General features: G+C 39.6%; 1 protein-coding gene across 1 annotated transcript in view; it reads right to left on the reverse strand.

Moving 5' to 3' along the window:
• Zcwpw2 (zinc finger CW-type and PWWP domain containing 2) overlaps positions 1–23771 on the reverse strand; it is an 84266-nt gene that overhangs the window by 43074 nt on the left and 17421 nt on the right. The window contains exons 3-4 of the mRNA XM_051173590.1: positions 13489–13603; positions 7003–7049 (exon numbers count right to left, since the gene is read on the reverse strand). Coding sequence (XP_051029547.1) covers positions 7003–7049; positions 13489–13603 — 162 coding nt within the window. The remainder of the gene's footprint in view (positions 1–7002; positions 7050–13488; positions 13604–23771) is intronic.

The following is a 23771-nucleotide window of genomic DNA, read 5'->3' on the forward strand; positions in this document are numbered from 1 at the left end:
ACCAAATACAAAAATTGAATGTGGCTTTTCATTTGTATTTCACTCATATCTACAAAATGCTGAGAGTTAATCCCAACAAGGCACCCAGGGAGGAAAGAAAGCCCTGGAAGGTGGCTTTGTGGGAAGCTGCTCAGCCACCGACAATGTAGCCAAAGAGCAGATTATCTGACCTCTGGCTGGAGGCTCTGCAGAAATCCAAGTCAGCTGCAGACACTTCCTGTTTCTGTGCATTTTTTTCTAAAGCCACTGGCCATTTCAGCAAGGGATGCTGGGAGATGGGGATGATGCTGGCAGAGGACACTGTTTCTAGGGAGTGTCCTGAAATCCACACATTTAAACTGAATTGTTAAAACCTGATGTAGAGAAAGCATTTTAACAGTTATAGCTCAGTATTATATTTTCTTACAAGCAAAGAAATGAATGTTCAGGATATCATTATGTGTTTCATTATTTTGTCTCCCATTAACCTGAACAGTAAGTAAGAATGCTCAGTAATTCCTCCACCTATGGTGGTCACTGCCAAGTACTCTAAGCCAAAATCCCAGATTAATATATAAGAACTTTCTTTTGAAGGGAATAGAGAGACTCTCCCCAGTTGCACAATAAAAAGACATAGTCTTCATCATTTTGCGAGGCGCAAGCATTTTACTCCAAGTCTCTGAAAAATCCAGAGAGGACACACTGCACATAGGCTTGTGGGGGAAAGGAAGGGCTCTGTCTGGTGACCTTGTTCTCCAGTGGACACCGGCATAGGGATTCCTGCTGTGTACCTTATATGAGAAAACTATTTTTGAGACAGTTGAAGACCTTAAATATATAACTAAAAAGAAAGACAAATGATACCTCAAGGTCATTAGAGGACTTATACAGAAGCCAAATGTATATAAACCAGAATATATTATTAACATGACTTCTGTAATAAGTCAGCTCTATTAATACTCACTGACACTGAACAGTAGTTGCTACAATTGAGCACAGAAAGATTGTTTAATATCTAGGGATACTGCTACAAGCTATAAAACACAAACTCATTACTCAAATTTCTATTTTATGTTATGCTAAAAAACCATTATTGATTTTTGTTTTGATAGGATGAAGCTGAGGAAGCGGGTGGTGAACAGAAGTGTTCCCAACAGACAATTAAAAACATTTTCTACCTAGAGTTAATTCAAGTCATGGATGCAAAACCCATGAATTTGCATGGTAAATTTTATTAATTTACTCAAATTATAAGTGAATTAATCTCAAGTAAATCTTTAAATGAGTATTATACAGAAAATAACAAAAGTAAAAAGAAAGTTATTCCTATTATGAATGTGATTTTCAAAAGAAACCCTTTTTATTAGTAATAAGGACTACAACAGTTTTTACAAACAGGATCTGTTATAGCCCTGGCTGGTTTCGATCTCCCTATATAGTTGAGGATGACCTTGACTCCTGATCCTCCTACCCTGCCTCCCAAGGCTGGGATTACAGGTATGTCCACATTGCTCAGTTTAGGTGGTGCTGGGAATTGAATCCATGCTAGGCAAGCACTCTACTACCTGAGCTTCATCCTCAGTACCAAGGCTGAAAACAATTATTAAAAGAAAAAAATGCTGGTAGCTGAACATTAATTTCTTTTTTTTTTCCCCATAAGCCAAGTCTGCAGAACTAAACCCTGGACCTTCTGCTCTAAAGTGCTACCCTAAGACAAACCTCAGTAAGACAATGATATAAGACGCATCCCCATCTCCATCCCCTACAGCATCCCTCACATGTGCAACCTGGACCACAAATGGCAACACAACAGCCCGGGGAGGAAACTGCCCCTCACAGCCAGCTGCTGTCACAAACCCTTTTCACCTGTGAACTTGAAGAATGGCATGGCTCTTTTGCTTAATGACTGCCACCTATCTATCTCAGGGGAGAGAAACAGGAATTTTCACCATTCTGCTCCCCAGCTCCTCTCAGTTCCCCCACCCACACCAGTTACCCAAAGAGAACTATAAGGAAGTCAAGACCATGGGCTGAAAGTCAAATGTAAGCAAAGGTTAAATTGTGTAAAAGAACCCAAGAAGGTATTTTTAAAATTTTTAACAGCAAATATCACTGGAACCAGGTGTGGATATTTGAGGCAGGGATTTTTTTGCCTGCCCTCATAACTGAGCCTAAAAGGCTATGGGAGTAACTAGCATGTTGTTTAATCTTAATACTTTAGTATTAATTATTATTCTGCATAATTCCTGTAGAGAAGCCATACATCTTGTAACACTGAACCATGTTTGATTATTGAGGCACTAAGAGTATCCTGTTCACTATCACTCCCCTGGAAGGCTGTTTAACACTGACCGCTGCTGCTGTGGATGAGGACTGAGGTCAGTATGTACCTATTAAAGCTTCACTGATGACTGAGAGTAATAAAGACACAATGTTATAATAATATATGTATTTTTTGTATGTTTGGAATAAGTAAGTGCACATCAAACATGCATGCTTACACTTTAAATTCCCACTGAGAAACTGTCTGGAGTAATGGACCAATCTCCATTTTGGCTGGGACACTGACTGCTACAGTTTCCATCTGGAAGGTTCCCCACAAGTTCACATCTTCAAGACTCAGCTTCAGCTCATGGTGCCATTTTGAAGGCATTTGGGGCCTTTAGGAAGCAGAGCCCAGGTGGAGTGCACCTTAGGGGTGGAAACTGCCTGGGTTCTCTACCACCCTGCCCTATTTCTCAGCAGTGTAGACTGGTCATGATGCTTGTCTCTTGGGGGAGATGCATATGAAGATAAGTAAATGCACTGAGTTGTAGTACACAGATTCCACATTAACAAGCACGAGCTTACCAAGTCCCACGCAGGGACAGGCATCTAGTCATGAAGTGTTCCAGGCTGTCCTACTAACCAGGCTGGTTCAGAGGGTCTGGTTGTTAGGAAGAACTTTTGTAATAGATCTGGGAAATTTTCTTCATCAAGAAATGCATGACCTAAATTATTTCATTATACATGTATCACAAGAGAATGATCACTAGCTTTTTTTTTTTTTGCAAATGATACAAGTTAAATTCTTGGTATTAGTAAGCATTAGGAAAAAGACCCGCACACATAGTGTCTGTGTGTGATCAAAAACAAAGAAAGGAGGACAGGGGTGGTAGGATAAAGTGAAAAGGAAACCCTTTCCAGCCAGTAAAACTCAGCTGCTATCAAGTTAATTAGGAACATAAGACTATTCATTAGGAACTAAAGAAAGCTGAACAAGACCAGTTAGTTTCTACACAAGTGGGTTTTGCACAATCAACACACCTTCTCCATAATTAGCACATGAGTTTCTTTCACAATACCAATCACCATCTTAGTAGTATTCCTCTGACTAAATCATTTCTTGGCAAAATACTGTTAAGGTTCATCTGAAAAGTCAATAGGCAAGAGTAATAAAAGTTTTGAAAAGCTGGGTCACTAGTTCACATATCAAAGAAAAGACAGAGAGAATAAAGCAGTTTGGAATTTGCTTAATGAATATAAAGAATAGATATGGAAATAGATATTTTAACATATCAAATGCCTTGTGTTAAAACGAAGACATGTACAGATCATAAAAAGTGGAGAATGGAAAAACTGCATACAATTCAATGGCAGCATTGGGGTAGCTGATTAGGAAGCTGAAGATAATATTTTGTGCCCTGTGTTCACACAACATGTGAAATAAATCCATGTTCCCTTGGCAGCTAACATCTTTAAAACATTACCCTCACTCAAAGGGTGGTGAGGTAACACTGTCAGAGAAACTGTTCTGCAATACTTTTATTCTTACATAAGAAGAAACCGGGAGCTTAGAGAATTAAGAAGCAAATATTGGCTCGCACTGCAGCAAGTGATAGGATTTGGAATCTGTAACTCATGGTCTAACTCTAGATGCCGTTCCTATCCTTCCCACCATACTGTCCCCCATGCATTTTAATAGTGTAATAATCAAAGTTAAAAGCACATGTGTGCACACACAAATGTTTACTATCTACACTTCTAGGGGTAAAGGAGAAGCATGTGCTATACTAGCAAAATCCAAGGAAAAGTGAATGCCTTTATTACAAATATATACAGATCATATAAATTTGTAAAAATAAAAAAATGCTAAGAAATGCAAATTAAACAACAAAATATTACTTAAACTGGAAGTACCATCCTTGTTGTGGCCTTTGTTGGAGACAGCTGTGGCATTTCTCCAGGAGTCACCCTAACTGTCCTAAGGAAGTGATCTGGGCCTGGGGCAGGAGAAGGAGCTGTACTTCACAGTGGCCAGAGCCACAGAGGAAAACTGAAGTCAAGCACAAGCTTCAATTGGCAATGTTTTCAAGCAGGTCTCAAAAGCAAGAAGACTCTAAGACAACAAAATTACCTGAACTGCTAAACATTTTGATGAATAAGTGAAAAACTAGTAATACACTGATAATCTACTGATAACTAATGAGTGCACGCACATTCACAAATCAATTAGGAACGACAGAAACCGTGGGGTGAGGGAAAGTGGGTACAGATATGGATGAAGTTTTCTGAAAAGATATCTCTAATAAATATATGAAAAATAAGTAACAATAGCTAAAATGGAAGCGGCAGAGGCCAAATGAGCTTGAGGACAACCAAGCACTCGGGGCCAGAAAGATGGGTCACTGGGTAAAGACACTTGCCGCCAAGCCTGGCTGATAACCGGAGTTTGATCCAGTTGAATATGTAGTTGAAAAATCTTACAGCATGTTGAGTAAAGCAAATCTTGCAATAAATTTTAAGAATAATGTGTCTAGTCCATGGTTGTTTCTCTTTCCATAATAACAGTTCTAAACACGTTGTCTATTGATGTAATACAAAAAGCTTCAGTACTATTTTGTTAGTACACTATGTAACTACATTTTGAAGCAATCTAGATTCAATTCAATCCCCATCAAAATCCAAGCACAATTCTTCACTGACCTTGAAAGGATAATAATCAAAAGACCCAGGATAGCCAGAGCAACCCTGTACAATAAAGGAACTCCAGGAGGCATCACCATCCCTGACTTCAACCTGAATACAGCCTGGTATTGGCACAAAAATAGACAGGTAGACCAATGGAATAGAATCAAAAATCCTGACACTAACCCACACAGCTACAAACACCTGATTTTTGACAAAACCGCTAAAAGTATACAATGGAAGGAGGAAAGTATCTTCAACAAATGGTGCTGGCACAACTGGATGATGGTGTGTAGAAGGCTGCAGATAGACCCATGTCTAGCTCCATGCACAAAACTCAAGTCCAAATGGATCAAAGACTTCAAAATAAATCCAGCCACACTGAACCTCTTAGAAGAGAAAGTGGAAGGCAATCTTGAACAAATTGGTAGAGGAGACCACTTCCTGAACATAACACCAGTAGCACAGACACTGAGATCAACAATAAATAAATGGGATTTCCTCAAACTGACGTAACCCAGTCACAAAAAAGAAGACATGCTATGTAATCACTCATATATGGATTTTAGACACAGAGCAAAGAATTACAAGCCTGCAATTCACACTACCAGAGAAACTAGTATACAAGGAGGAATCTAAGAGATTCACACAAGGTCCCTCACAGAAGGGGAAAGGGACAAGAGCTCCTGAGCATATTGCGGGGGGGCGGGGGGGTGGCAGTGAGTGGATAGGGAGCTAGGAGAAAGAGCAGGGGAGGAGAGGAAAGCCAATTTATATATTTTTAAAATACTTTAACTTCAAAATTTAAGTCTAAGTACAGGTTACGGGGGAAAGGGATTTCTATTTTTGTTTCCACAGAAAATGAAAAGCTGTGGATTCCTTCCAGACTAATATGGTTTGATCAAGCCAGACCCCCTGAAACAGTGTTACAGGTGATCCAACATTCAAAACAGCTGGGACATAGCAGCCTTGCAGACTACAGCCAGGATTTCTACATCTTCTTAGGATCCCCATGACAGCGCCCCCTATCAACAGGAAGCAGTTTGGAAAGAACGATGCCAAAATTCCCAAATATTGTCTATAAATGTTTGTTTTCATTCAATGGGGTTAGTTATAACTGGTTAATGATCACAACCAATCTCTTTTTAATGGTAAAAAGGGAATTATGGGATAGACTGTTGTTTTGGAATGCATTTTCATTTATTGATACAAATTTAAGGTCAATTTTGTGATATGTATATTTCTCCTCTTGTTTGGTATTGTGTTTATATAGTTCATTTAAAATGTATAATTTAGTACAGATTTTAGATAGTTACCTATAATAGTCAAAAGTTTGGTTAGGTTTTACCTATAATAGTCAAAAGTTATAGTTAAGTTAGTTAGGATTTCTGGTCTGCCCCTCCCAAGGCCACCATGAACCCAGGCAGTCTGAGCACAGTTGATCTCCTTATGTCACTGATGCATTCATTATGTGTCCAAGTGCATGCTGTAAGCACCCTCTCGTTTTCACTTCAGTGACGTCCTGCAACTGGACAGTGTCATCTGAGAATGCCAGTATCTTAACTGTATTTTGCAAAGTAAATAGACTTCAACACTATTCCACATATAGTGTTCAAAATAATGCATTAATTTTTAAAGTATATATTTTAATGTACTTGGCTTTAAAGCTTCAATTAAAATACTCTATCCAGAACTTTAGTGGCTCAATGTTGTTCTCTACTTATAATAGCCACATTAAGCTATAAACTTTAATTGTTTGAATTTTCTAGGAGAAAATTAATTTTCTCATATGTTACAGTAACACAATATATATAAAAACATTGTCATGAGTGTATATGTGAAATATGATTTAAATAAAAATACTTTCTCCCTTGTCCATTTGTGTTTCTATTGCCTTAATTCCACAAAATTAATGGAAATCATCACAAATATTGTTTATGGTCAGCCTAAGAAAGCAAACACATACTCAGCTAAACCTTGGAATAAAGAAATCATGCTACATATGGTTTTTCTGTTTAGTAATTTATTTTCCTTGGAAAAGCAGAATTTGAAGTTGACTATGAAACATTGTCTTACCCTCTTCTCGGTCACCTCGGCAGCTTTGGCATCTGCTCTGGCTCTATCTGCAAGATAACATAATATGTCTACTTAAAAAAGAGCCCATCCTCCTGTCCAAATTGATACACAAGTACAAAGCTAGCATTTTCTACTTTATCACGCATCAGCAACAGGACTGTTTCCATTGGCCCTCTTAAACAAATGCTAATAAATTCGCCTCCTCACAGTTGACAGCTCAGTAAGCCAAGAGCCACAAAGTCAAGAAGGAACTCTTTTCCGATGAATGTCCTCTACATTTTATTAGTTAGCATTAAGTCTGCCTAGTTTCTGGTTTCTGGTCAGTCTATGCATTCCAGTACATAGACTCTAGAATTAAGTCCAGGGTATCTCTACTTGCACACCTGTTGTAAACTAGACACTGGATTAAGAATATCAGGTTAATCTACATAACAGTTACTCTACATATCATTTAACCTACATAATATTGTAAGGCAAACAGTCCATCTTCCTTGTTAAACTGAGGAAACTGATATTTCAGTACACTGCCTGTAGCTGTATTAGCAGAGTAGTTATGTTTGATTACAAGACCCTAGTCTGTCCAGAGCATCTGCTGCCTCCATTTGGGACCAGTAAGGTACCAACACTGTCTCAGATAAGACTCCATAAGAATGTGGATATTGGTACTATTTCTCAGATTATCATTGATACCAGAATATTTAGTAAATAACTAGCTCAAGGAAAATATTCCATGATAATATTTTGGTATATACATGAATGTGCATATGTTAGTATATTCTTTGAATATATGGCCACTGGTAGGATTCTTATACCCAGCGGATGACCCAAACCCATGAGAACTGGTCATAGGGGGTTATTGAAAGAAAACATGTTAAAGGGGAGAAATATTGGGACATATCTGGGTAGTGGGGGGAACAGGGAATGTATGTGTCATATATCATTGTATACATGTATGAATTTATCAAAGAATATTAAGAACTGACAGAAAATGAATACCCAGGGAAGTGTGTTGTATTTATAGTTACCACTGGCTTCCATATGCAGAGTGCCCTGTATCCCCCTAACGCTTAAGATAACCCCCCTCCAAGAAACATCATTTTCCTTCATTCAAAAACATACAAGACTATTAACCAACACAGTGATTCTTCCAACTAGGAGAAATCCCCACCTCTTTCCTGATATTTTGCATAAGTATAAACATTATGCAAGACTGGAATATTCATCAAGGTTAATAATAAAAGTTGACATTAACATGCAATGGCTGTTTAATACCATTCATGATCTCCATAACACTGACTCTGAGCGTCTTCAACTGTGGCCTCTGAAACATATTCTTCCAAATACAGAAGTCATTTGGCCAGGTACTGGTCAGGCACATAAGGGCCTTAAGAGTTGCCACTACCTCTCATTATGTTAAGAGCTAAACTGAAAGTACATAATTAGATCCACCAAAGAAGAGGGATTCTTGGGGCACACTTCAGCTCCCAAATCTGGAGAAACTAATCAATGTAGAGAATTATGATTTACCTGAGCAGAAACATGTGGACAGAATCTTATATGGCAGCAAATCTAAGGGTAAGAAAATATGAACCCTAATTGGCACAGCCCTGGAGATTAAATGTGGACAAACCTGTGAAACAAAACTCATCATGGGCAAGGTAGAAGATCTGGAACCTTGTGAGTTCTTCCTTCTAGAGGGCCACCACGTTCTCTTGGGGAAGGCTGGAGAAAACTCACCCAGACATCTGACAGAGTGAAGGGAAAAGACCTGCATCCTTGCATGTAACAAGACCTGCACACAGACCTACATCCTTGCATGTAACAAGACCTGCACACAGAGAAGCCACTTCACTACTGCCCAATGCAGTTGGATTTTTTCAGAGCCTCACTCTGATGGGAAACAAAAAACACAACTGCAGCCCCCTGTGGTTATCCTTTGTCACTTGAGTAAAAAAAAAAAAAAAAAACAAAACAATGTCAGGAGGTTTCTTGTCAAGCTTACAGCCTAGAACTGGGATCTAATACTAGGACTACAGAATAATGCTCCCTCAACCCCACACCTTAGCACTGTCCAGCTGACTAAAGGCCGAGCCTACAGTTCGTGTTATCCAGTGTACCACATGTACCTTTCAATAAAAAAGTATAAGTCATGCTAAAAGTCAAAACACTAACAACTTTGAAGAGAGACCAAGAAATGGATGGATGAGTAGACAGAGACAGATAGGCAGGCAGATAAAACCTATATGGCAGACATGGTAGATTTATCAGACAGTAAATGTGAAATAGCTATAATTATCATGCTAAGAAACCTAATGCTAACAGACGACAACAACAGAAAATGCAGACAGGTAATACAAAGAAATATGAAACTTCTAAGAGTCAAGAAGAAATTCTAAAGGATGGAAGGCACCGGAACAGAATGAAGAAGGTTTTGTAGCCTCATCAGTAAACAGGATGCAGCCTGGAGAATGAATGACCAAAGAAAACAGAAAGGAACAAATGTGCATATGGCGGTATTGAACACCACTGATAACCACATGAGGTGATGCCATTTCGGAGAATGTCGGCTGTCACACAATGCCGAGGGCATGCACAGCCACCGGGATTCTTGGCCACTGCTAACACAGGTGGCAGCCCGCGCATTTTCAACAAAGCACCAGCACCCATGCTGCTTATTATTTCACAAGGGGGTTGAAATTTCATGGCCACACAAAAGGACATTCATCAGTAATTACTTAGACTTGAAGCAATCCAGATGTTCCTAGTTAGATGAACTGCAGAGCCTGTGGCGTGTATAGGGTTAGAATATTACTCTGCACTAAGAAGGAATGAGCTATAGTCTCATGCACAGACAAAGCAAGTGCATGTTATGACAGGAAGGAGGCTGATGTGGGAGGGTGATTTACTTATGGTTCCAATCATGAGACATTCTGGAAAAGTCAAAACTGTGGAGACACGGGTAGGAATGGTTGCTGAGTGTTGGCAGGGAGAAGAGATGGATAGCTAGGACTCCAGGCTTTTTAAGTCCATGACATTACTGTGTGCAGTAGGACAATGATGAACACATAAGATTACACCTGTAAACCCAGAGAGAACCCTCACATACGCTATAAACTCAAGATAATAGAACGTGTCAACGTGGGTCCACTAATTCTAACTACTCACATGGTGTGGTTGTAACAGGGAGAGGGTGAGTTCTGAGTGGACAGAGGCGTATGGAAACTGTGCTTGTACCCAATTTCTGTGGACTCAAGACTTCTCTAAACATGGGCATCTGTAAAAACATGAGTAATTCTGGGGGGAAAGTAGAGGTAGGCAAACCCACTCCAAATGTAGAGCATAGGGCCGAGCAATGGTAATATTTGCCTAGCAAGTGTGAAGCTTATTGAAGTTTTCAAGCTTCAGTAAGGGAATTACTAAGTTAGACTGTTAGCTAATTAAAACAAAGAACAAAAGTCACGATTAAATCAGAACTTTAAATTCATTGTCTGAGTCCTTTATACGTATCATCGAATGACCATGTACACTTTAAATATAGAAGCTGCATTAAAAACTATAAAGTGTTACTTGTTACAGGTAAAATGAACATGGACTAAATATTTAAAGTATTTAGTTCTCAGCTGGAGTATGAAAATTTCAGAAAAAGGCCTCCAAGTTGCCTGTAAGCTACTTGCCTATAGTGAAATACCTTAATGTCAGATAACCTCTGAAAACTATTTCTGGATACAATAAGAATCTAAATACTATACCCAACTCCACACTGGACGCTATTGATTGAATCAACTATTATTGAGTTGATGCTTCAGGTTTATAAAAGCAATCATGAGTTGGCAAAGACATAAGCCTTACACATCTTTCCCAACCTCCTACACTGGCTACTTAAGTACAAAAATTATGTCCTGAGGTCATGGCTCTCAAAAATAAGGCTGAGTTACATCAAATTCTGCATATAAAAGTCACCAAACTTTTAGCAAGAGAATTCACTTTTGCTACAGAACCAACCAGAGAATTACTGTTCTTGAGGGTCTCTGGGCAGGGGAAATGGCAAAGGACAGGAGACAAGCAGCTCAGCATACTGATAACCAAGACAGTCCATACCACTGAGAGACAGCAAGTCAGCACTAGTGGTAAAGAAGTAATCCCCCTTCAGCTAAGTGACTATGTTATTTAAGGATAGAATGTTGACCAAGAAATGACTGGATATGGACAGAGCTGTACTGTGACAACACAGTGAGCTGAACCTGTGCTGCTAATAAATAGAATTGCCAGTATAAGCAACAAGTCACATCTGTAGGAGTCAGGGTCTCTGGTGACCAGAGCTGCAATACTTGCCAGTTTTCCTCTTTTAGGCAACTGAATGACTTTGAAGCCTAAACTTAGGTGGATAGGTATTTAAACTCTTCTCAAATCAAAAGCTTCCTATACAAATTTACTGAGAATATTCATGACACTTTTTCAATGGAGAAAACCGCTATTACTATATAGGGTTCAGTTGAAGGTCAGCTCTTTACACAAAGGCCCTACTTTCAAACTTAAGGTAACAGACATAAGGCTGTGGGGCTATAAAATTACTGCAATCACTGCACAAAAATGTTTTAAGAAATATTTGAGTTTATTATAATTATTTCATGGAACAGTCATAATCTTAAGTGTGCTGTGCCAACTGAGCCATTCAAGTGAGTGAATTTAAAGGCTACGCATGATAAACCATAACATCTTATGGTTCAAGAATTTTTCCTGAAAATGACCTGGTGTATTAGTTAAAATATCTGATGTATTTAATATAATGTATAATGAAAACACTGTATTAAGCTTGAAAACATTAGATTATAGTTGTAATATAATTTTTAAAGCAGCTTGAGGAGGCTATTGCCACTGCCCTTGGTTGCTCATCGGAAGTTGATTGTAACAACCTACGGCAGAAAATGCTGCATGCTTTGAACTTTAAAAAAAATCAAGATGGCACCAACCTCCAAACCTCCTTTCCTTAAGGCCAGCTTTTCAGAGTGCTGTGAGGTGCTAGGCTGTGAGACAAAAGATATCAACAGTCGCACCCAGCTGAGAACCTGTGGACTCCCCTGGCCATGTATACCCACTGACATAATCACAGCATGAATGTCTTGGGGGGTAACCAACAGTATCTGATCAGATTTAAGGCCTGGTCAACAGGAAGAACCTCACATCTGGTACAGCAAACCTGGCCCAAACCCTGCAGCTGGAGAGAGGGCATCTTGTAAACGGATATGGTTTCCAGCTGCCTTCTAAACACCCATAGATCAGCCCAGCTCTCATCCTCATCAGAGAAGCCCCCTTTTTGCAGACTGACAGGGCAGGGCTGACAGAAAGAACACAAATGATGCGGAATAAGCACTGTGGACCCCTCATCTCTAAACGAGACGCCTGTGTCACAGGCCTCCCACGAGGTCCTGGAAGCATCATGAACAAAGGGGCAGAAGCAGGAAAATTTTCAGATGATTGCTACAAAACAGTGTCTTCTGAATGTGACAGGCAGCTGTTCCCATAAACTCTATCGAGCAGTTAGCCTGCACAAGGCTTGCACAAGATTAACCTAACATGGAGTGGGTGGATCACAAGGCTCCGCTTCTGGTTAGAAGCTACAAGTAGCTGACAGATGCCAGGAAAGACAAAGGTAGTTTTGTGAAGGACAGAGCTCCTAGTAGATTGATAGTGGCACGGTGGACAGCCCTAATCTCTGTGCATGAGGGTAACACTGAAGCTGGGAGGGAATGGGAAGGAGGGACCTGGAAAGAGTTAGATGTTTAAGAGTGAGGAGGAACTTTTATAAAAGTAAAATGCAGTTATGTATACGGGAAAAAATAATTTCAATTAAAAAACACTCGTGAGCCTGTGAGATGGTTCAGCCCGTAAGGAAGGGTGCTTGCCTTTTGATGTGAGCTGGACCGACCCTAGGTCCCACCTGGTTGAATGAGTGAACTGATCCCCTAAAGTTGTTCTCTGACCGCCACATGCACACCATGGTGTGTCCACAATAGATAATAAATACAAAGTAAAACAACTTAAAATTGTGACTATATAGCTCACCCCTGCTTTGAATTTGTTAAAATCAAGCAGTTTGAAAACACTGTATTCTCAAAAACAAAGCACAATAATATAAAACTGAGCACATGCATTTAAAATTATCATACTAGGAATACATTTTAAATCTATGGTTCCTAACTTTTGAATTACATGTTTTGAGCTAATGGTCTATGCAGCCTGAGAGTAAGTAAAACACCAGGGAGCACTAGTTACCAGGCCCATGTTTAAACAGAGTTCAGTCCCTGAGAACAGTTTTGGAGGACAAGCTATCGCTGTTAATTCACTTGAAAATTCTTTTACAATGAACAGAAACTACATAGCCATATGTGCATATGATGAAAGGACACATATTTTTAAATATGCAAACACATTTCAGAAAGCATGCACCCAGCTCTGATTGGACGGTGAGAAGGAAACTGCACGTACCCCGATTTGACAGGCAGCACACTTGTAACCTTTGTTCAGGAGAATGCCTGTAGAGTCGGCACGCCTCCTCAAGGGCACTTACATACCACCTCTTCCTTTTTGTACACGCTGCTGTCTAGATAAATAAATGACAAATTCAGACAACGTATAGTGTTTATTTTTAAATGTTAATTTTGTTTTAGGATATATACTTTACTTAACTACTTGCTGGAACTAGCTCTAACTGAGTACTCTGTAATATTACCAGTTAGGCATTTTAAAGCTTAGCAGTGTTGTGAGAATCTTGCAAGTTAATAACCAGTTCATTAAGATGATATGATGCATCTCGCATGGTCCCAGGGTGAGAAAAAGTCAGTATGAGCACATCTGACTTGGGTAACCCTAACCTCACTTTGTGTGGCAGAGAATGATACCAGAGTGGTAGAAAATAACAAAGCAATCTTCTTAGTGTACAAACATTAAATCTATTTGCAGTCAGTTTGGACGTTGTGGCAGACCTCCACACACATATACATTTCTTAGGCTTTCTGTACTCCAGCCTCTCCGTGTATATAATATGTGAGTATGAGCATCCAACACCTGAGTGTTCAAGAGTATTTGTAAGACAACAGATGATGGTTTTCTAGAATAATAAGAATTCAATGTGTGTTGTTCTAAAAAGACATAGCACATTTTCTAGATGTTTAAAAACTGAACAAAAGAATCTGAGTTAAAATTATCAATCACCGAATATAGAAATTTTTCCAAAGTTTCTTAATTGCTAGGGGATGTTTTGATGCCTTTCAATGTTACAATTTATAAAATGTATGGCATAATTTTCATTTTGAAAATACCATCAAGGGGAAATATAGATATTTATTCTACCTATACATACTTACCACCTATGTATAAAGGTCTCAGGCTTGTCTCTGATAAAAAGGGATAATGCAGTATTTGCACAGAATTTTCATCCCCTACAACATTCTGTCTCAACTCACAGAATAAAACTGTGAACAAAGCCCTTTTAAAATGCCACATTATTCTTGTGGTCTCTAAATTACTATCAACTATATGCCCCAATGGTGCCCAATATTTAATGCGTTGCTACATTATGACATGTGTCATAGTTACATTTGGCCATGACTGTCACCATCCATAAGCAAAGATATGTGAAGATGATGTATATTCATCTGTGTATCTTACACAGCACCTGGCCTGACACCTGAGCATTCAGTAAATGCTTCTTAGCTGTGGCTATGGCAATTACTGGTACAGAATTAAATGAGTGAAAGAATATAATACAATAAAATAGACGTTCATACACATATGTAAATTTCATTCATTTCCTGAGTTATTATTTCTCAGATAAAAATGTAGGCAGTTCAATTTGTTAACTTTAATGTTTATATTTATGCAGTTGTGTATGTGAGCCACAGCACATGTGTGGAAGCTGAAGGACAACTTGAAGGGCCTGGTTCTCTCCTCCCACCATGGGAATTCTGAGAATCAAACTTAGGTCAACAGGCTTGCTGGCCTTCACACTGTAAATTCTAAACTAAGAATATCTTGGTGGGTGTGGTGGCACACAACTTTAACACCAGCACTCAGGAGGCAGAAGCAGGTGTATCTTTGTGAGTTCAAAGTCGGCCTGGTCTACACAGTGAACTCTAGGCCAGCCAAGGCTATGTAGAGAGACCTTGTCTATAATATATATATATATATATGCTGGTTTTCCCATAGTTAAGATATCTCTGTAGCATTGTACAGTGAAGAAAATGTCTCATAAAACTGAACAGCTCAGGACTATTAGTGACAGTGAACTACAGAGTCAAGGGAACTGGAAAGCTGTGATGTTGTCAAGGCTTCTTTGAGAACTTATGGTAGATACAGGACACCCTGTAGCTGAACAAATGAACACTTTTGAAGGTGCTCAATAGCTGAGCCTCAACTTTATGAAGAACTTTTATTTGCAGAATTAGGCTCAATTATACACTGTATATATTTCTTAATGAAGAAGTGACAGGTTCAAGCTCTAGTGGCCCTGAATGTGCTATTCTTCCAATTCTTGGAACTCTTTCTCACTAAGTCAACCATAATAGATGCTTTTGCTATTCTTCTACAAGTACAGCATGCATTGACAAGCACTTCAAAAGTTATGGGTATTTATTTCACATTGATACCAATGTATATATAAACTTTTTCAATTTTCTCTCTGATTGTGCAATTTATTGGTTGATTCAACATAATGTGGCACCCTAGAATCTATTAGTGAGTAGACAAGACTCACCAATGATCTGCTGTGTGAAAAGGAACACTCCAGCACAAGTGTGTGAGGAAAGAACAGCCCACATGGCAGGAGGGAGTAAGGGAAGCCACCCATGGGGAACAAGAGACGCAGGATGGCCAGAGAGACGCACTGACACGGCCACTCTTAAGCAAAGACTTGAAGAAGGTTGCGAGTTAGCCTTTAACTATTCGAGGAAGAAATGACTTCTAAGGTAGAATATTCAAGATGCATCAAAGAACCCAGAGTGACTGAGAGACAACGATGGAGACTGTCTGAAAATCACGACATATCTCAGGCTGACCAGAGCTTGCCATCTCCCTCTATCAATCTGAGCACCGGAATTACAGGTACCACCATACCTGGCTCCGTCTTGTGCCCTCAAACAATCACTCTTACTACTCTGATGAGGTCAGCTTATGCAGAGGTAAATGTGGCTTTGGGACAGCTGCTCAGCCAGCTACCACAACAGCTCAGGCAGGAAAACACAGCCAGGTGGACCAGGGAAGCCACTTAGCGTGTGTGAATTCTATGCTTCCATTACCTGTCAAATTAACTTAGTAACAAACTGCTTTAACTGTTAGAGCTTTTTATCATTTATTGTGTGTTTCACAGGCTTAATAGCGTCACACCCTACAAATACTAAAATTAGTTTACATTGCCATTTAAATTGAGATTCTGTTCACATTAACTTAAACTGACATCATGTAAGTTAAACCTTCCACACCAAAAAGTGGATTCTGTATTTCCATTTTCTTGGGCTTATTTTCTATCTTTTTAGTAGGATTTTGAATTTTTACTTAGTAGGCTTGATACACTGCTTTTCACACTTATTCCAGGGCATTTTATAGGATTTGATGTTATAAAAAATGAGTATTGCAATTCTTATTTTCAAACCAGTCACTTTTTTATAGCAATCACATTAGCTGAGATATAACTGAATTTTCCCCTTTTTAATAGTTTTTTCTATTATTTATAAAAGTTTTGTTTATAACATATTTTCTATTTGGATTCCACTGACTTGCCAGGTGTATACCCATGTTAAAAGCATTATTTTGGAGCAGGAAAGATGGTTCAGAGAGTTAAATGCACTCCCAGAGGACCTAGGTTCAATTCCTAGCATTTATACACACTCATACAGTGACTGGCAATTGTTTGTAACTGCAGTTTGTAAACACATAAAATGCAAGTTTAAAAAATATTATTTTGCTTTTTGCTTTCCTGTCTATGTAATTTTGTTTCCACTTTGGCTAATTACATGAACAACTAGAATATCACAATATTAAATATCAGTATATAGGAATTTGACATACTTTTTAAAAATGTCCCAACTTCCTACAAAAATGATCAGTTTCTACTCTAGTCAAAACACTCAGTCAAATGAACTCATGAGATTTTGAGGACATGAGCTTAGTTGAATCATTCTGTAGAGGACTTCGGGAACAGTATGTTTGTAACCATCCTTGCAAGTCACTCTTCTAGACACTGTTAAAATCATTCACTTGGAATCTTCCAGGCAAAGTCTTCTGGGTTGTCAAGAGAGGCCCAATATCTCACTAAATTGACTCATTCCACTTCCTTGCTTACTAGGCTAAAGTTTATCATGAACAACATGCTTGAATGTATTGCAGTGGTAACATTGTGACTCATTTTAATTAAAAAAAAAAACTAATATTACTAGTATGGTGCCATACACCTTTGACTGCAGCACTCAGGAGGCAGAGATCAATGGATCTCATGCCTTCCATGCCAGCTTGATCTACACAACAAGTTCCAGGCAGCCAGGGTTGCACAAAGAAACCCTGTCAAAAAAAGATGTGCACCAATTACTGTAGCCCTCACAAAATTTTTAAAAAGTGTTCACTCCCATGTTCTAGAAAATTCCAAATTTCTTTTCCAGTCAGTTTTGTACTTCACATATAAGAAGCGTAGTTCAGATTGCCAGTGACTCCCCTGGTCCTCTGACCTCCCTTCTCCCTAAATTTCCTTGTCCTCTGGTGTTAAAATGCCTATAGGATTTGCTGACGGGGGCGGAGGCAGGAGGATCATGAATCAGAGGCCAGACTAGGCTACATTTAAGGTGATGAGGGAAGAGAAGTGGGGAAAATGTACAGCTCAGTATTATTATTAATAAAAAACATTGATGGTATAAAAAAAGAGAAAATACTACATCTGAAAAAGAAATAGAAAAGAAGCTGAAGAAAATGTTTTTGCTGATCTGCTATTATGGAATGTTATAATTGGTACTTTGTAGGTTTGAAGACATTTTATTTTCATGGTGTTTTTTTTTAAATAAATTTATTTTTGAGATTCATTAAAAATAATCACATTATTCCCACTTTCTATTTCCTCCTCCCAAACCTTATGTACCCCCACCCCTTACTCTCTTTCAAATTCATAAACTTTTTACCTTTAATGTGTGTGTGTGTTCCTAAATATAGACATACAACCTGCTTAGCACATATGTTACTTGTATGTACATATTTTCAGGGCAGACCATTTGGTACTGCATAACTAATTGGTGTGCTCTTCCCTGGGAAAGACTGTTTTTCCCACTGTCAACCTTCCTTGGTTGCCTGTAGTTCTTTGTGTAGGTTTGATGCCTCACGAAATTTCCTCCTTCTATGTCAGCATGCCTATTTGTGTAATCCTTGCTCAGGTCATATTCAGGCAACCATGTTGTTGAGACTTCAAAAATGTAACTTCATAGACGTAACATTTCTAGGAGACACAATTTCACAGCAAACTCCCTGTTCCTCTCACTCTTAGAATCATCTTCCCCCTTTGATGTAATGATCCCTGAGCCTTAGGTGCAGAAGCTGTGTTGGAGATGTAGCCATTGGTACCGGGCTCCACACTCTTCATTTTGATTAGTTGTAATTTTCTGTAATTATCTTCATATGTTGCAAAGAGCAGTGTCCTATAAGAAGGGTGAGAACTGTATCTATCTGCAAATACAGGGATAAATGTGAAGTTAGGGATTATGCTGTGTTGGTAAGGTGATGGCTGTAGTTTCCCCTCCAAGATCCATGACTTCAGGAGCTCCAGGTAGTTGGTTGGATTTCTAGTACCAGGCATGATTTCCTTGTTGAGCAAGTCTTAAGTTCAATTACAGAGATACCGGCTCCCACCAAAGTGTAGTATGCCACTACTGCACACTTAGGGTTATTGGGCCATATTGGTCATTATGTAGTTTACAGGCATCATAGCTAGGTAAGACTATTGACTGCTTCCCTCCTTTGGAAATTGCATGGTTCCTTCTGGTATCATGAAGACTATTCCTCAAAAAGGAGGCTTTCAGATCCAGCTCAGGTCTCTGGACCCTGTGTTCAAAGTGCCTTGTCTTTGGCAATAGTGACTAACCTTGAAGGAATTTACTTATTTTCAATTAATTTCTTTCATAATATATTTTGATAATGTTTTCCATTCCCAACCCTTCCTAGAATTTACCCATCTAACTTTATGTTCTCTCAGACCAAACAAGCAAAAGGCCAATGAGACAAAAAATATGAAAACAAAACAAGTCCACAAAAACAAATATGAAGTTAGTTTGTGTTGGCCAACTAGTCCTTGTGGATGGTCTTGCCCTGGAGTGTAGTTGATATACCTGATGGTATTTCATTAGAGAAAAACTAATTTCCCATTTAACGACAGGTATCTATTACAAACAGCTTTTTGGTTAAGAGTGGGACCCCATGAACAATTCCTCATCTCAGTCCTGGGAGCCATCTGGCTTGAACCTGTGGTCTTAAACATGCTGCCACAGTCTCTGTGAGCTCAGATGTCCCGCTGAGCCTGGAAGACACTGTTCCCTTGGATCATCACCTCTGGCTTTTAGAATCTTTCTCAAGTTCTCCTCTTCCACATGTACTCCTGAGCCTTGGGTAGGAGGCAGTAAGGCTTGATGAAGACATCCCATTTAGGACTATGTGCTCCAAAGTCTTTCACTCTGCACAATGCCAGGTGTGGGTCTCTGTGTTAATTTCATCTACTGTGAGAAGCTTCTCTGATGAGGGCTGAGAGAGAACACTCATCTTTGAGTATGCCAGTATGTCATTAGATGTCATTTTATTGATATGTTCCTTTATGAAATAATAGTATTACATTTTCTCCTAGGGCCATGACCTATCAAATCTTGGCCACTTCAGCAGTGTTGGGTATGGGTTCCATCTCATGATTAGGCCTCAAGTTCCATTTTTTTTAAAGTGGTTGATTGGTTACTCCCATAACATCTGTGCCATTGTTACGCTAGCAGTATCTCCAGGCAGGTCACTACTGTGGGTTTCAGGGTTTGCAGCCAGGTGAAATTGATGATTATCTTTCTCCCCCAGTAGTGTGCATACCATCTTCTAGCACCGTGAGTGCTAGTCAGTAGAGATGAAGCTTCTAGTCAGGCGCAGCTTGACTGCAGTATTTGATAATGTAAGTAAGTAGTGTTTGGAAGAATTTTTTTATTGCCAGTGTTTTGTGATGAACAGTTTTTTATTTGTTTGATTTTTGTTTGTTGTTGCTTTGGATTCTGTTTGCATTGTGAGTCTATCTTGTGACTGGTATGTCTTGTAGCAGCTCCCTTGACATCGCAATATCTTTCTTTTAGAAGTTGCTATAAACACATATCCCACTGCTATTTTCCCACATCTTTCTACTTGGATGTCATGGGAATTCTGTGTCACACTTCTGCATCATTATACCTAAGCACAGACAGAGTATACAGAACTTCATTTCTTCAGCTGTGATGGCCAAAAACTCCCACTCTACAGATTTCACTGTTACTCAGGCTCAGGTACATGTATCACATAGTCAAACAAAAAGCAGGGGAGGGGAAACACCTGCCCTTCTTTTTCCCTATATGGGGAAAGAAGAGATGTAGGGAAACTTCCACAGCATTCTGATGTTTTCTCTTAAGAAGCGTCTGTATGTGGAATGTCAATTTTTTTAAAGACTTACATAAATTGAGCTAAGTTTCGACAACTCATTTGTTCTGCATATACTCTGTGGGTGGGGTAGATGTGTGCAGGGTATATGTGCAGTGTATATGGCAGCATGCGTGCACCTGTGCTAGCAAAGAAGCCAGAGGAAGAGGATGGTGTCCTGCTCTATCACTCTATCACTCTCCACCTTATTCCCTGGAGACAGAGCCTCTCGCTGAACCTGAACCTGGAGCCTGCTTACTTTGTCTTAGACCCCCTATAGTGCTGGGTTACAGGCCCCAATCAGATTTGGATTGTTCATAGGTGCTGAAATCAAAACTCAAGTCATCATTCTTGTGCAGCAAGTTCACTTAGCTGCAGAACCATCTCTCTACCCGTGTGTGTGTGTGTGTGTGTGTGTGTGTATGCACACACATCACTTTGTAACGTGGCAATACTATTTTTGTTGTCAGTTTAGAGTCTTAAATCTTACATAGTTTACTAAAACCTGGCTATATGTAATAATGTTGACTTTTAAACTAGCTTTGCTTCATAACAACCCAAAAGTTTTAAAATTACAACTGTTTGCTTGCCCACATGTATGTCAAAGAACCATATGTGTGCTAGGTGCCTATGGAAGCCAGAGGGGGATATTAGATCCTCTAGAATTGGAGTTGCAGACGATTGTGAACCACCATGTGGGTGCTGGGAACTAACCCTGAGTCCTCTGTAAGAGCAGCAAATCCTCTAAAACACTGAGCCATCTCTTCAGCCCCCAGAGAAATGGCTTTTAATATGATGTTTACAAAGGAAATATTCAAGCTCACAGCATGAAGGGTTAAGAGTAGACAGTGACTCTAGAAAACTCCACACCTTTCATTACGTCTGTACTATCCAGGCATCTGCACTGTCTCCATCACTATAACCCAGGGTAGAGGAGGGAGGTAGAACTGATCATCTTAGGCATAGTGCGTTATGCCTTGTAATTACAGCTTTTGGAGAATGTAAGGTAATAAGACTGCCAGTTCGAGGCCAGTACGACACCCTGGGGAGATTATATCTCAAAATTTCAAAACTTACCTCAGTAGCTATATTTGCCTAGCAACTGTAAGGCCGGGGTTCTGTCTCCAGTGTGGCAGAAATGAATTAGTGGATACATAGACAATAAAAAGATGGCATGGTCATGGAAACAGAAACGGGTGACATGGGGATGGTCTGCTGGATCTAAAGAAGACAGTTCTGGAAAGATGGATGAGCATGGCAACCTCCAGAGTCAGGGAAAGCTTGAGACTGGACAGATAGATGGGTGGTCAGGGACAGACACACTGTGTCACAGAAAATTCATAGCTGTGTGGACAGGGGCAGGGACAGACACACCAAGTCACAGAAAATCCATAGCTGTGTCTAAGATTTAAAAGTTTATAAGCCACTGTCCCATGTAACCTTGCCAACTGAAGGCTTTTTATATCATTCTTCCATTTCCTGAGGCTTCAGGAAGAAGCTAATGTCCCTTCTTGGTGAAGTTTAATGCGCCGAATATGTTTTTGTTTTGTCTTTTATTTTTCTGTTGTTTTATGCTGAAATGAAGGGGAAAACTGAAGGAAGAGGTGACATTATGTGTTTGTCTGCCCAGTACAGTGGGAGGAGAGAATCCTTCAGTCTGGCCAAAATTCAAGCTTCTGTTGCTTTGTGTCTTAAAGACCTATTTGCTCACCAAGGAATTAATGCAGCTGTGATAACCTGGAGCTTGAAGAAGACAACTGTCATGCCTCAGATTTTGGCATCAACAGCAATGTTACATTACCTTATTTTTGCTAAGTCAAACCAATTTGTGACATGTTTCACTCAACCAGGATGGGAACTCTGATCTCAGTCACTTTGAGGCCATGCTAGACATACATAAACTGGAAGGACATACGTAGCCTTGCAAGGCCACAGCAGGTCATTGTCTTACCCCACCGTGGTGATATGAATTCACAGCCTAAATGATTTTCTGCCATGCCTGGACACAGGTCAAGCGCCTTTGTGACAGGGCTGGGCTCCCTGAGCCGCTGTGCTATTCCCCAAGGTTCTGCCACTTGCCTATGGCACTGGCAGGACAGACTTCCATCCTCCTTCAAGTAGAGACATATGCCCTCTGTTGCTACCCCATTCTGTCTCTCTAGTAACAACAGTTCACCCTGCCACCAGTAAGAGACTTGGTGAGGAAAATGGGAAAGCCCAAAGTTTGTTCCAAGAGCAGAAGATTCATCTATATAGGAAGACAAAAAAAAAAAACCTAGTTACTGTAGTTACTTTGGAGGATGAAAGAAGAGAAAAGTAGAATCAAAACAAGAATTACTACTGAGCAATCAGTGGTGCTGATGCTGGCTAGCTGGAGGGAAGAATGCAGTGCTTCCTGGTTTGGGGCGTTCTCACAAGTGTGGTGAAGCTGAGTCTTCCTTCCCTTCCTTGGTCCCCTACAACTCTAAATTCCCCTTTCCACAGCTGTCCCTAATTCTTCTCTATTGCACTTATAAACTGTAACACATCCTCTCCTCATTTGTGTATGGTGTGAAAAGTCTCACAAGGGCACCAAAACTGTATTGTATTCAATTTCATCTCTTTAGGATATAAAGTATGAGAGTCGGTAAATACTGAGTACTGTAAAGACAATTTTTGTTAAAGGTGGTAACCCAGCCCAGACAACCCTGAAAGTGAAATAAAAGACAAAAACAAAACAACAACAAAATCTGGTTACATTGTGTCACCTCGAAAAGTTAAAAATAAAACAAACAGGATGAAGGCATTACATCTAGATAACACAGAACCCGCCTTCATGTGCACTGCAGGCCTATAAAGTACTTTATTTTACGTATATGGGTGTTTTGCCTGTGTGTGTGTCTATGCAGCATGTGTGCCCCCTGGAACTGCAGTTATGTATGGGGCACCGACCATGCTGGTGTTGAAAACTGAACCCAGGCCCTCTGCAAGAACAACAGTGCTCTAACCCTCTGAGCCATCTCTCCAGCTCCGTTTTTTCCTTGTAACAGGTTTATACTTTCAAAAGCTAATGAAAATAGAGTGTATAATTTTAAAACTAAAAAGAAATAATAATAGCCAATTGCGTC

This window comes from Phodopus roborovskii, unplaced genomic scaffold (genome assembly GCF_943737965.1).
Source record: "Phodopus roborovskii unplaced genomic scaffold, PHOROB, whole genome shotgun sequence".
Taxonomy (NCBI): Eukaryota; Metazoa; Chordata; class Mammalia; order Rodentia; family Cricetidae; genus Phodopus; species Phodopus roborovskii.